Here is a 13,507-nt window from a genome sequence, read left to right as displayed (position 1 = left end):
CCTGAACTGCTGGAACCCATTCCCTATGAATTCATGGTATGACAGAAAAAAGAAAGAAAGAAAGAAAGAAAGAAAGAAAGAAAGAAAGAAAGAAAGAAAGAAAGAAAGAAAGAAAGAAAGAAAAGAAAAGAAAAGAAAAGAAAAGAAAAGAAAAGAAAAGAAAAGAAAAGAAAAGAAAAGAAAAGAAAAGAAAAGAAGGACAGACAGACCACCCTCTAGACTGTAAAAATGTTTCTCTTCATTGAGTATAAGTGTGGTATCCCCTCCTCCAAAGAAATATTTAAAGCAACCTTTGTGTCCTTAAAAAATAAATAACAGTTTAAGAACATTAAATTTCAGTAAGAATATTAAGAAGTTGAACAGTACAGGAATGAAACCACTTCTGAAACATATAGTACAAGGCAATATACACCACCCCCTCGGTTTCTGGCCCAGGTATCATTAAAAGCCCAATAAATTACTAGTTTCACAAGTCTGTTCAGTACACCACTTCAGAAATAATTACAGTGTCAGTTTATGTTCTGGCTAATAAAGTTTTTAAAAAGGACTGCTCTGCTAACTGTTTCTATGACAATGCCACTCTTAGAGAATCACAATTTTAAAAGCTCCAAAGTTACTGTTGGCATAACATAGTATACCTGTCAATCCTCAATAAAATTACTCAGCTATACACAATTTGACACATTAATTTGCAAACTGACTGGAATAAAGACAATTTTTTAGAGTAAAATTCGGACAGAATAAATCATGAAATTAATCATGAAATGTTTTCATATGTTAAAATCCACATTCTGTCCTTTCTTTAAAACTAGCATTTCTGATCTTTCGTTGTAAAAATAGTTGACTAGAATTTCACGACAGCATATTTATATGGCTGAGAACAAATTTGGTACGGTTAAATGCAGCAAGAGCCACTCATCTGATGCATATTCTGGTAGGCCTGAGAAGATTAAAAAAGAAAGAGTATGGCAAGATATAAAGAGAGGAAATGCTTTTAAGGAATATTCAATCTAATGGAGAAGGACATGCTCCATCTTACAGTTAGTGCTGAGTAACAACTGAGATACAAAATGCAATGCAATGTGATGCGGATAAGTAAGTAAGGATTCCTATGGGAGCTAGGAAACTTCACTTTGGGGTATTTCATTTGCCTGTATTTTGAAAAGTTGGGATTTACAGAGCTAAGACTTGGGGGAGACGACTTGGGATGGGAGGCCACAGCAGAGACTTGAAGGAAGAAAAGTACAGGATGCACTGGAAAACTGAACCAGAGAAGAAATAGGAAAAAACTATGTCCAGAGGTAAAATGAAAAGGTTGCTTTGGAAAGGAAAAAGCACTATCTCTTCTTTTAAGAGCCATGGAGTAAAGACTGAAAATACAGATATATTTTGAGATTACAAGGATTAAGGAGGAGATCATCTGTTCAGAGGCAGAAGGCAGCTGAAGGCTTTCAAGGAAAGTAAAAAATTGGGGGTTGGTCACTGTAACTTGTCATGTAGTAAAATAAGAGGAGACATGCTCCAGGCCTGGGCCAGAGAACAACGCAAAATGCTGCAGGACCCTGGGCCAGGTGGACCATGGATGGGATAGAAGTGACCTTGGAGCAGCACTTCAAGGAAACAGTGAAGAATCCATCCACTGTTGGGAGTCCTGTGCACAGGTTCACAAGGACTTAATCTGGGCTGCCATGGGACCCTGTCAGATGAGCATGCTGGGGTGCTATCTATTTTAGCCCAACAAGTAGCGAGCTAACCTCAGACCCCACTGATACTCCTGTGGTGCGTCTAGAATCAGATAATGGGAACATTATGATCCAAAAACAGGACAGGATCACAGTGGCAGTCACAAAATGGCCTCTTGACATCTCACGTCAGTTTTCCAGCAGACTGTCATAGAGGCTCGATTCTACCTACGTTAATGATCTTGTAGAACTATTCAAGATCCAGTAGTTAGACCATTTATTTGGTGTGCATTAGGCACTTTTCTATTAATTTTAGAATTTTAAGCTGCTTTTGACACTCAACGGACTGACTTATCAAGATATTAGTAAGAAAGGATCATGTTTTGAAGCAGGAGGTCCAAGTCACTTTGTACACAGAATTTTGATATGTTTAATAAATCTGGTCAGAGGAAGAAAAAAAGTAAGAATTGAGTAGCAATGAAAGCCAGCAACTCTTAATTGAGAAAGACAGCTAAGGAGAGAGGCCAGCATGACAAAGGGCCAATGGAGCACAAGAAATTCTATGGTGCCTTTGAAAGCACTGGAAAGGCAGTGCCTTTGTGGTGCAGGCTGAATTGGAGGCAAATGAATTTCAAAGGGCTGAGCAGATCAGCTCAGAGCAGAATAAAGCCTTGCCACTAAACCTGATTTAGAAGCAAAGAAAATAATGGTGGGAAAGCAATGGAATGTAAGCCCTCCGGGCTCTTCCTTAGAGGTTAGAGCAATGCTTCACCGTTATAACGAAACTACACTCACTGTATGACCTCCAAACCACTGTTTCCACAAAATATGGACTATTAACTAGTTTGCCCTGGCATAAAAATATAACCTGGAAAGAAGTCTAGGGACCTTAGGAGTACACTGCCTCAAAAAGCATGATATACTATCACCTAAGCATCCCCATGGCTTATCTAAATTTACAGGACCAATACTTTTATTCAGAGACTTAGGTTTCTAATAAGACTGTCACATTAATCATACTAAATTTTATATAAAAAGAAGTAATTCAATTTTAAATTAGAAGGCAGTAAGAATACCAGATTTAATATAAACAAAATTTTTCATCAGCAATTTAATTTTTTTTAAGTTTATTTGAGAGAGAGAGAAAGCACAAGCAGGGGAGGAGTAAAGAGGGGGAGAGAGAGAATCCCAAGCAGGCTCTGCACCATCAGTGTGGAGCCCAATGCAGGCCTGGAATTCACCAACCTTGAGATCATGATGTGAACCGAAACCAAGAGTCAGACGCTTAATGGACTGAGCCACCCAGGTTCCCCCACCAGCAATTTCTTAGGAGTGAACTATTTCATATGCTCACTATCATGTATTCAATGTTCTTTAGAGAATTCTAACTTGAAAACTACCAAGACTTCATATGAATCTATGGGAAGACAAAAACCAAAAACCTAGAAGATTAAGAGCAACAGTCCTAGTATATGAGCAAACGTGAGGACTCTGGGACATATCAGAAAACAAGTGATGGGACACCTGGGTGGCTCAGTCAGTTAAGCATCCGAACTTTTGATCTTGGCTCAGGTCATGATCTCACAGTTCTTGAGATCAAGCCCTGGGTCAGGCTCTGCACTATCAGTGCAGAGCCTGCTTAGGATTCTCTCTCCTCTCTGCCTTTCCCCTGTACACATGCATGCCCTCTCTCTGTCAAAATAAACTTAAAAAAAAAAAAAAAGAAAGAAAAAAAAAGAAAACAAGTGGAAAAAATAGTATTATGAATAGTTCTTTTTTTAATTCAAGTATTTTTAATTTATGTACAAAGAGCTAGCTAGCACTAGGGTAGGTATCCTGAACATCTGCAGTAAGATGGGTACCTTGGATGACGCACTCAAGGAAGTTCACTTAACCCAACTTAATGAAGCCAGTATCCTGATGGAAACACTACTGGCACATATTGAGGCCGTATTTCTGGACTGTATCAGACAGGTTTATGCAAATGTGGCAAGGAGAATCCTGGCTGAATTTTTTCTATATATACTCTTCTGTGTTTTTTTTTTTAATTTTTTTTTTTTTTTCAACGTTTATTTATTTTTGGGACAGAGAATGAACGGGGGAGGGGCAGAGAGAGAGGGAGACACAGAATCGGAAACAGGCTCCAGGCTCTGAGCCATCAGCCCAGAGCCCAACGCGGGGCTCGAACTCACGGACCGCGAGATCGTGACCTGGCTGAAGTCGGCCGCTTAACCGACTGCGCCACCCAGGCGCCCCTTCTGTGTTTTTTTAAAGTAAATTCTGTCCACAATGTGGGGCTAGTACTCACTACTCTGAGATCAAGAGTTGAACACTCTACCAACTGAGCCAGCTAGGCATCCCTGGCCAATTTTTTTTTAGATGACTCCAGTAGGATGACCCTTCTTGCTCTCTCAGAAGCAACAAGGCAAAAGATGGCAGTTATTATAATTCCTAATTTGTTAGATAAAGTACAAAAAAGAAGAAACACCTAGATACTCACTCCTAAAAGGTAATAATTTATCATTCTCACTGGAGATAAAAAGTATTTAAGCCATTAGCTAAAAATAAGCAGCATTTGTAGTCTCTGTGCAAGTAGGTTTTAGTGAATGGAAACATGAGCATGACAACATATAAAGCAATTCCATGGATTTAATTTAAATAAATAAAACCAAAATAATATGCTTCCTTTCTGGTGTTAAAATCCAATTTGGATCAAATTAAATACCATTGATAGAAGCAATAAATACAGTATAGCAATTAAGTGCAAGGGGTCTGGAGTCAGGCCAGCCTGGCTTTAAAACCAATCCCACCACATCAGAGCTGATGAATAGCAGATGCTTAGCAAAGTGCCAGACACAAAGTAGATACCAGTCTTATCATCCTCCTTCTCCTAAGAGCTTGGTAATAACCTAAAAGTAATCCCATTTTCATCATTATTCCTGAACCTATCAACTGGGCTACTGTCCTTGATAAGATGTATGCACCAAACTCAGATCTTATCACATCTGTCCCTACCTCTCCTCTAATGAAAAAAGAAAAATGAAAACTTTTCCTTCCTTAACAGAATTCACCCAACAGCAACAAAATTAAAAAAAGTTTTTAACGTTTATTTATTTTTGAGAGACAGAACATGAGCAGGGGAGGGGCAGGGAGAGAAGGAGACACAGAATCCAAAGCAGGCTCCAGGCTCTGACCTATCAGCAGAGCCCAATGCAGAGCTCAAACCCAACAACCCAGAGATCATAATCCGAGCCACAGTCAGACGCTCAACCAACTGAGCCACCCAGGTGCCCCTAAAATGAACTCTTGGGGCGCCTGGCTGGCTCAATCAGTAGAGCATGCAACTCTTGATCTCAGGGTCATGAGTTCAAGCCCCATGCTGGGGGTAGAGTTTATTAAAAAATAAAATAAAATGTATTTAAAAAAGAAAATTAAATAAACTCTTCACTTACAGACTTCCACTACTTACTCTTTTGTGAATCATCCCATAACAATGTTGACAGTAAGAAACAGAAAACTTGATTTTACTGTTACCCTGAAGAGATCAATCCTACATGCTCAGAGAAGGGGGTAATGAATTCGCCCTGAGAACCCTGAAGGTGTAAACTAGGAAGCCAGAGGTATCGCAGCAGATAGAACTGAGAAAAGGAGATAAAACAAGGGGACTGTCCAAATAAGAACCTGTATAAGGAGTATAACTTTCTCCTCCTAATCTGTGAATTTCAGCATTTGGTCTTGAAAACCAAGGGCTTTTATACTTGCTGGCAAACAAAAAATTTCTCACCAAGATGAATAGGAGAAAATATTTCTTCTCACCTTACAGGTGCAGAAAAATAGATCATATTCTGACTCATAAAGGCATCCTTGCAAATCCTATTTCTAATTAATAAGCCTTATAGACTACCAGATTTCGGAAATTATTGCTATGTGCTGTGAAGAAACCTTTATCCTCTAAAAAAATCTAATTTTCATATCTTCTAAAGTAATTTGTTACTGTGGTAAATAATATAAAAATGACATCTCAGGTTTCAGAAGAGTCTTAATACATACGTGCTCTAGTTGTTAAGCCAGAAGGGGACAAGTGTCACTTGCTCTGTTCACAGGAGACCAAGGTTAAAAATATAACCAATGACCTAGCGCTTGAGAGTTAAATTACCTAATTTTTCTAAAAAAAAAACAAAACAAAACACTAAAAGATGAGAGACAATAGCATAAAATTTTACTTGTTTATAGAAAGACTCTCCATTAAATGATACTCAAAAGCTGATTAAGACTGATTGCTCCCAGGGCAACAATGGCAACTCACATACAGTACAGTAAGAAATGTGTCCCTTGAGCTGTCGAACATAGAGGCCCTGAGAAAGAGATCCCAGGGAACTGGGGGACAAGAGGAGAAGAATTACCACTGTGTAACCTTCTGTTCTGTTTGAATCTTGAAACGTACACGTTATTACTTATTCACAAATAATTAAAATTAAAAACTGTAAACCGCTTTAATGACTTGCAATTATCTAATCCTTCCTATTTCTTATTTTAAGTTACTAAATCCCACTCTTCTTCCCAGTAAACCTGACTTCAGAAAGTCACCATAGCATCTCAACTTCTGCATTTCCTTGTTTTTTGTCTGTCTTTTTTTTTTTAATTTTTTTTTCAACGTTTTTATTTATTTTTGGGACAGAGAGAGAGACAGAGCATGAACGGGGGAGGGGCAGAGACAGAGGAAGACACAGAATCGGAAACAGGCTCCAGGCTCTGAGCCATCAGCCCAGAGCCTGACGCGGGGCTCAAACTCACGGACCGCGAGATCGTGACCTGGCTGAAGTCGGACGCTTAACCGACTGTGCCACCCAGGCGCCCCTGTTTGTCTGTTTTTTAAGCAGTCTCCATGCCCAGTGTGGGGCCTGAACTCACAACCCTGAAATCAAGAGTCACATGTTCTACCAACTGAACCAGCCAGATACCGCTCAACTTTGGCATTTTCAATAAAATATCAGCACATCCACAAACCACTAACCTCCTGAGTTATTTTTATTGTAACGCTCTTTGAATCCACAGGATTAACACTCAGTTTGGTAATTATTTACAGGGTGTCTTATGATACCAATCAACTATTTTATGTATGTCTGGCAATGTCCCAAATAGTCAAAAGATCATTATGCTTTTGTATATCATCAGCATTCAGTAGGTATTCAACAAATTCTTGAATGATTTGACATTGTAGCCTTAAAATAATTGAATCTTTTACCCATTCTGGCAGTGTCACTTATTTGCCAAATGGAAAACATTAGGTACAAAGTAAGGCCATTAGAAATAACCTAATTATTGGGACATCTGGGTGGCCCAGTCAGTTGAGCATCCAGCTCTTGATTTCATCTCAGGTCATGATCCCAGGGTCATGGGATCAGCCCTGCCATCAGGCTCTGTGCTGAGTGTGGAGCCTGCTTGAGATTCTCTCTCTCCCTCCCTCTGCCAATTTCCCCCGCTGACTCTCTCTAAAAAAATAAAAATTAATGCATTAAAAAAAAGAACTTAATTATGGATAAAGGTAAAATAAAGTACATCTTGTCAATAAAATAGTGTACTTGGTAAAAACTAAAAATGTTGATTGAATGAGGGGTGTCAGTTAAGCAACCGACTCTTGGTTTTGGCTCAGGTTGATCTCACAGTTCACAAGATATAGCCCAGTACTGTGCTATGCACTGACAGTATGAGCCTGCTTCGGATTCTCTCTCCTCCTCTCTCTGCCCCGCCCCCGCTCACACTCTCTCCTCTCTCAAAGTAAATAAACTTCAAAAAAAAAAAAAAATTGTTGAATGAGAAGATAAAACAGCAACAGTAAAAAATGCTTATGAAAATTGACGTATAAGTGGGAAAAATTGGGGCACATAACTATATTAAGATTTACAACTATGTTTAAAAAAAAAAGATTAATACAAGAGTGCATCATCTAAAATGACTCCATTTAGGGGTGCCTGGGTGGCTCAGATGGTTAAGTATCTGACTTCAGCTCAGATCACGATCTCACGGTTTTTGAGTTCGAGCCTCACGTCAGACTCTAGGCTGATAGCTCCAAGCCTGGAGCCTGCTTCAGATTCAGTGTTTCCCTCTCTCTCTGCCCCCACCCCCCTTGTGCTCTGTCTCTCTCAAAAAATAAACATTTAAAAAAAAAAGTCATTTAAAATGTCTCCATTTATATAAAGTTCAAAAAACAGGCAAAACGAATTAATCTATGATGTTAGAAGGACAGTGATTACTTTGAAGTGAGGAGGGGTAGAACTAGCAGGAGATTCCAGGAGAGTCACTAGGATGCTACTTATGTTGTTTCTTGATTTGACTGTTGTTACACTGATGTGTTCACTTTGTGAAAATCCACCAAGCTGCAACACTTAGCATTTATACTCTTATGTACACTTCTTTTAAAGTCTTATAACCCATATATAAAACAAAAGATAAAAATAAAATATACCCAAATGTTAATCATATTCAAGTAGCAGAATTATAGAACCTTTCATTTTTTCAATTAAAGTGACTTTCTGAAATATATGTTTAGGTTGCCTTAAAACCCTTTCCAAAATAATTAAGAGGAAGTGCTTCCTATGTGCTACACCCTCATCAAAGCACTTTATATATACTAAATTATCCAATCTTCATAACAACCCTACAAAATAGGTGTGTCATTACTGTCATTTTAGAAGGGAAGAAACTGCAACACAGAGGTTGAGTAACTGTCCCAAGATAACACAGCTAATAAGCGCTAGAGACGTAACTTGCATCAAGGTACTCACGCTCCTAAGTTTATGTTCTGAAACACTATCCATCCATCTCTCTGATAAAACTTTACTTTTTTATAGTGAAAAAAAATTATTAATAAGTTATCAAATCAATCTAAATCATTACTACTCTTATCACTATGTAGCTAGCTCTCTGTGCAGTCACATGCAAAAATACAGGAGCAAATTTGCATATTAGAGTAAATGGCATAATCCTATGGAGTAATTAGAAGTTACCCAAAGCTTACAGAAGTGTACATTAGTAATATACCTCTCTTCTATTCTGTTCTTATCCATGAGAGGCTGCTTAATCCACTGGTTAACCAGTCTTTGTCCTTGAGGGGTTTTGCATTTATTTAGCAATGCAGCCAGAGACTGAGAGCCAGTGGTATCTTCAACAGAACCCTAGTAAACAAAAAACAAAAAAGAATAGCATGCTCATTAGTGAAAACTTTACTGTGCTATGAAAAATAATTAAATAATTTTGGGAACAAGAACACTTATATTCTTCAGATATTAAATGAGAAATTTGCACAGAAGTTCCTCTTCCTCAGCCGGCTTACTGTCAGGCTGGGGGTCAGTCTATACTACAGCACCTGAGTATTTTGAATCCACATGGTCAAAGTGGAGGCTTCAAGATGCCATTTCACATTTAGCCTATTTCCATTCTTTTATGATGTCCAAAGTGTGGTGACCCATTATGTCATACTAACTCCTCTCTGGGGAACTGGGACTAATGGCCAGACCAAGCCCATTAAAGTCTTGAGTAAAGCAAACCAGTGATCAATTGCACATGAGAGGCCCCCAGTTGTGTGAAAGTGTAGCCTGTGTCTCATGGTGCTTTAGAATGTGTGCATGTGTGTATAAATGCATGATACATACTCATATGTATTGCTATGGCCATATGTTGAAGGCCAACATAATTGGTAGACAGAGTCCATTAGAGGAAATGAAACAGTTGTCTTGGTGGCTATTAAAGTAAGATGTGCAGGAGCGCCTGGGTGGCTCAGTCAGTTGGACATCTGACTCTGGGTTTCAGCTCAGGTCACGAGCTCATGGTTCATGAGTTTGAGCCCCATATCAGGCTCTGCGCTGCCAGTGCAGAGCCTGTTTGGGATTCCCTCTCTCCTCCTCCCCATTTGTGTACGTTCTCCCTCTCTCTCAAAATAAATAAACTTAACAAAAAGGTTTCTGGGGAGCGCCTGGGGGGCTCAGTCAGTTAAGCGTGCAACTCTTGGTTTAGGCTCAAGTCATGATCTCACAGTTAGAACCCCACATCAGGCTCTGCAGTGTGGAGCCTGCTTGGGATTCTCCGCCCCCCAACCCCCGCCCCTATCCAACTCATGCTCTCTTGCCTCTCTCTTTCAAAATAAACTTAAAAAATATATTTTTAAATTTATTTAAGTAAAATGTGTATAAGATAATTTTTTCTTAAAACAAAAAGCTCCTCTTCCTAAATTCAACTTTCAACCTATTAATCTAGATTTTCTGTGTTTTCCCCCACACCAAAATTACTTTGTAATTACTGTAGTTTTAGACATAAAACTTCCTAAAATTAATTTTTTAAGAACTGCTATTAATATAATAAAATTATTTATAAAGCCAGGACAAATACTATTTATATAGCTTGCACCTAGAAAAATATAGTAATTTAAAGCTGCATGTCTAAGTGTAAGATTTCAAAATATTTAAGCTCCTTAATAATATTCCTCAGTATAGAATAAAGGAAACATTTTTTAAGCATTAAGTTTTTTAAGACATGTTATTTTTTACCTGGAAAAGGTTAAGGGCTCTGACTGCTGCAATATCCAACCTCATGTACTGACTGAAGTCAAAAGTAGTCAGTTCAAACTGTCCAAAGTTTGAATCATCTGATAAGAGTTCTAAAAACTTGATTACTGCAGACAATGATGAAGCTGCAACCTAAGATTAAGAATTTAAAAAAAAAAAAAAATTTTAAGTAAAGATTCTAGGGGTGCAGCTGGTTGAGTGTCCCAACTTCAGCTCAGGTTATGATCTCACAGTTTGTGGATTTGAGCCCCGCACCGGGCTCTGTGTTGATAGCTTAGAGCCTGGAGCCTGCTTTGGATTCTGTCTCCCTCACTCTCTAGAGTATATATAAAAACATATATAAACAAATCCTAGAGGTATTTAAAAAACAAATGGCAAAATGAAAATAAATTCTGAACACTATCATTTTCCTTTGTGTTCCTTCTCAATCCAAACCAAGAAAATCAGACAAAGTTTAAATAACTCTCTTAAGGTTAAAAAATTAGTTTTAGAAAGTGAAAATTTACTGTTAGAATAGTATTATTTATAATAGCCAAAAGTGGAAATGACTCAAATGCCTATCAAGAGTAAAATGAATGAAGTTTGGCATGTTCACCCCTATGGAATACTACACAACCAAAGATAGAAGCACAATCAACCGTGACACATGACAATATGGGTAAAACTTACAAACCATACTGAACAAAAGAAACCAGGCACAAAAGAATATAAACCATATGATTCCACTAACGTAAACTACAAAAACAGGCCAAACTAGTCTATGCTAGCAGAGGTAAGAACGACGGTTACCCTTGGGGTAACGACTGAAAGGAAGCCTAAAAAAGGTCTGAGGTCCTGATACTCTATTCTGCTTCATGGGTGCTGGTTATCTGGGGATCTGCAATTCATGAAAATGCAGTTATACACTTAGGATATATGCACTTTCCTACATGTATATTTAAATAATAAAAAATTTAAATAATCTATGTTATTATTATAACATAAGTAGTTCAGGACATCAAACCAACAGCCCAACGACAAATCCTACATATTAAAATATATTTGATACTAGACTTGTGAAATGTACCTGCTTTCCCTAACTGAAAACAGTCATCTACCTGTCCGTGACAAACTCCAGCACTGCACTTCCTGCAGTGTCATCAGGAAGCACAGATAAAAACTTTTTGTAGCCCTAAAAGCTTCTTCACATTTTCAAGAGGTAAGTTTCTAATACCAGTATTACTGCTCATACATACTGGCTTTTGATTATGTTACACACACAAAAAGTAAAAGAATTACGGAGTTTATAGGAATTAAACTATTACATGATAAACAATAACCACAAAATCATGACAGTCGTAACAGTCCCAGTTCATTCTAGTTTGAAATCTACTTTGGGAATTCTAAGTTTAACAGCTTGTCCTGTCTTTTTAAGTATACAACAGAATTTTCCATGTTACTTATCAGTGACCCACAAATATCCTGTCAAGAGCTTCCAATATTTTACCATAAAAATACATCTCAAGCCACATCGACCTCGAAAATTTGAACAAAGAAACACATCAACCACTGAAAATCCCATAAAAGTTACATTGTTTCCATATTCATTTCTACCACTACACATACATAATCTGCCAATTTTTTAGCCAAACTGTTTAAATGTAGTATTTATTATGCATTATGTGCTATATATATACATATACTTTCACTCTTATTCCTGATCTCCCCAACAATCCTTTAATACCTATTATGTATTTAACAAATAATGAAACTGTCTCTCAGAAAGATAAAGTAATTGAGGCCCCTCGGTGGCTCAGTTGATTAGGCTTCAGCTCAGGTCATGATCTCATGGCTCATGGGTTTGAGCCACGTGTCAGGCTCTGTGCTGACAGCTCAGAGCCTGGAGCTTGCTTCCGATTCTGTGTCTCCCTCTCTCTCTGCCCCACTCCTGCTTATGTTCTGTCTCTGTCTCTCAAAAATGAATAAACATTTAAAATATTAAAAAAAAAAGAAAGATGAAGTAATTTATTAAAGACTCTACAACTTATACATTATAAAGCTCTGAAAGGTCATTTTCCCCTCTACAACCACTATGCTATCTCATCTACTTAAGTGACATTAATCAGGCTCTTTCCTGTGAAATCAATAAAACTCTTTCTTGCTCCAAGGATATATGTTGTGTAAATATAATGCAATTATATTTAAGGTTATGTTTCAGTTTTTCTAGTCATTTCCTCAAGTTTTTCAAAAGTTTAATCACAGTAAAAATAAGCTTAATTAATATCAGTGATTCACAGTTTACACTTTGGAGAGATATGAAAGAAGTAGCTTTCCAAAAGCCATGATTATAATTTAAGAGTAAATTCACATTATAATCCACATACCTGATTCTCCATTTCTGGCAAGACAGCACTATTCATCTGCTCTCCCTTTTTGCCTTTCAACAATCGGTTGAGGTCCTGATAAATATCTTTTGTAAAAAAGTCACCTCTTTTTCTTTCTGTGATCAGAATTCCTCCTCTCTGAATAACCTATTTTACAAAAAATAATTTAAATTACTTTGAGGAAAATAAAAAAAGAAATGAGAAAAAATCATATCACTGACAAGTATAGTAAGAACAACTTAAATTATTGACCCACATTAAGCTTCTATACAATGTGCAAGACACTGGGAAGACATACATACTAACACATATTTTTAAAATCTATAAACTAAGTTTTCACGTAATTTAAAAGTATGTTCATATAAAGGTTTTTAAAAATAGCACCCCCACCCCAAAAATAGTCCCAATAGTAAAAACCTCTTAACAGAATAATACTTGTGGAAAGTTGTTTAGATACTATCTATGCTAACAATGCCCATTATATATTTCCTATTTCCCAAGCAGTTCTTATGGTATCTGAAGCCCACAAAAAGAAAAGAATCCTTCAAGGATACAATATCCCTTAAATACCTAAATAAATCATATACTTACACAAACAGTATAATCAAACAGTATAATCAGAATTTTTTAAAAAGACTCAATAAAATAAGAGGCTAAAGGTCCCACTTAAACTATCTTAAACTGAAGATCTGCATCTTATTTATTTGATAAATCCATGCTAAATACAGTAATAAATTGGTTTTTTTTAAGTGGACCTCAATCACCTCCCCTCACAACTGTGAAAGCATTCCTTTCATCAGCTGTGATCCCTTCAAGATGGCATTCTGTTACTCTTTCAGGGAGGGAGGGAGGGAGGGAGGGAGGGAAGGAGGGAGGGAGGGAGGGAGGGAGGAAGGATCTG

At 37.5% G+C, this 13,507-nt stretch overlaps 1 protein-coding gene and 1 pseudogene across 1 annotated transcript in view; one reads left to right on the top strand and one right to left on the bottom strand.

Moving 5' to 3' along the window:
* MSH2 (mutS homolog 2) overlaps positions 1-13,507 on the bottom strand; it is an 82,506-nt gene that overhangs the window by 53,255 nt on the left and 15,744 nt on the right. Inside the window, exons 4-6 of the mRNA XM_045445968.1 lie at positions 12,607-12,753; positions 10,226-10,375; positions 8,724-8,857 (exon numbers count right to left, since the gene is read on the bottom strand). Of these exons, the coding sequence (XP_045301924.1) occupies positions 8,724-8,857; positions 10,226-10,375; positions 12,607-12,753 (431 nt within the window). The remainder of the gene's footprint in view (positions 1-8,723; positions 8,858-10,225; positions 10,376-12,606; positions 12,754-13,507) is intronic.
* LOC123579745 lies at positions 1,464-1,896 on the top strand (annotated as a pseudogene).

This window comes from Leopardus geoffroyi, chromosome A3 (assembly GCF_018350155.1).
Source record: "Leopardus geoffroyi isolate Oge1 chromosome A3, O.geoffroyi_Oge1_pat1.0, whole genome shotgun sequence".
In the NCBI taxonomy this organism is placed as follows: Eukaryota; Metazoa; Chordata; class Mammalia; order Carnivora; family Felidae; genus Leopardus; species Leopardus geoffroyi.
Note: the sequence above shows the minus strand (reverse complement) of the source record. Positions and strands in the feature narration are given on the sequence as shown.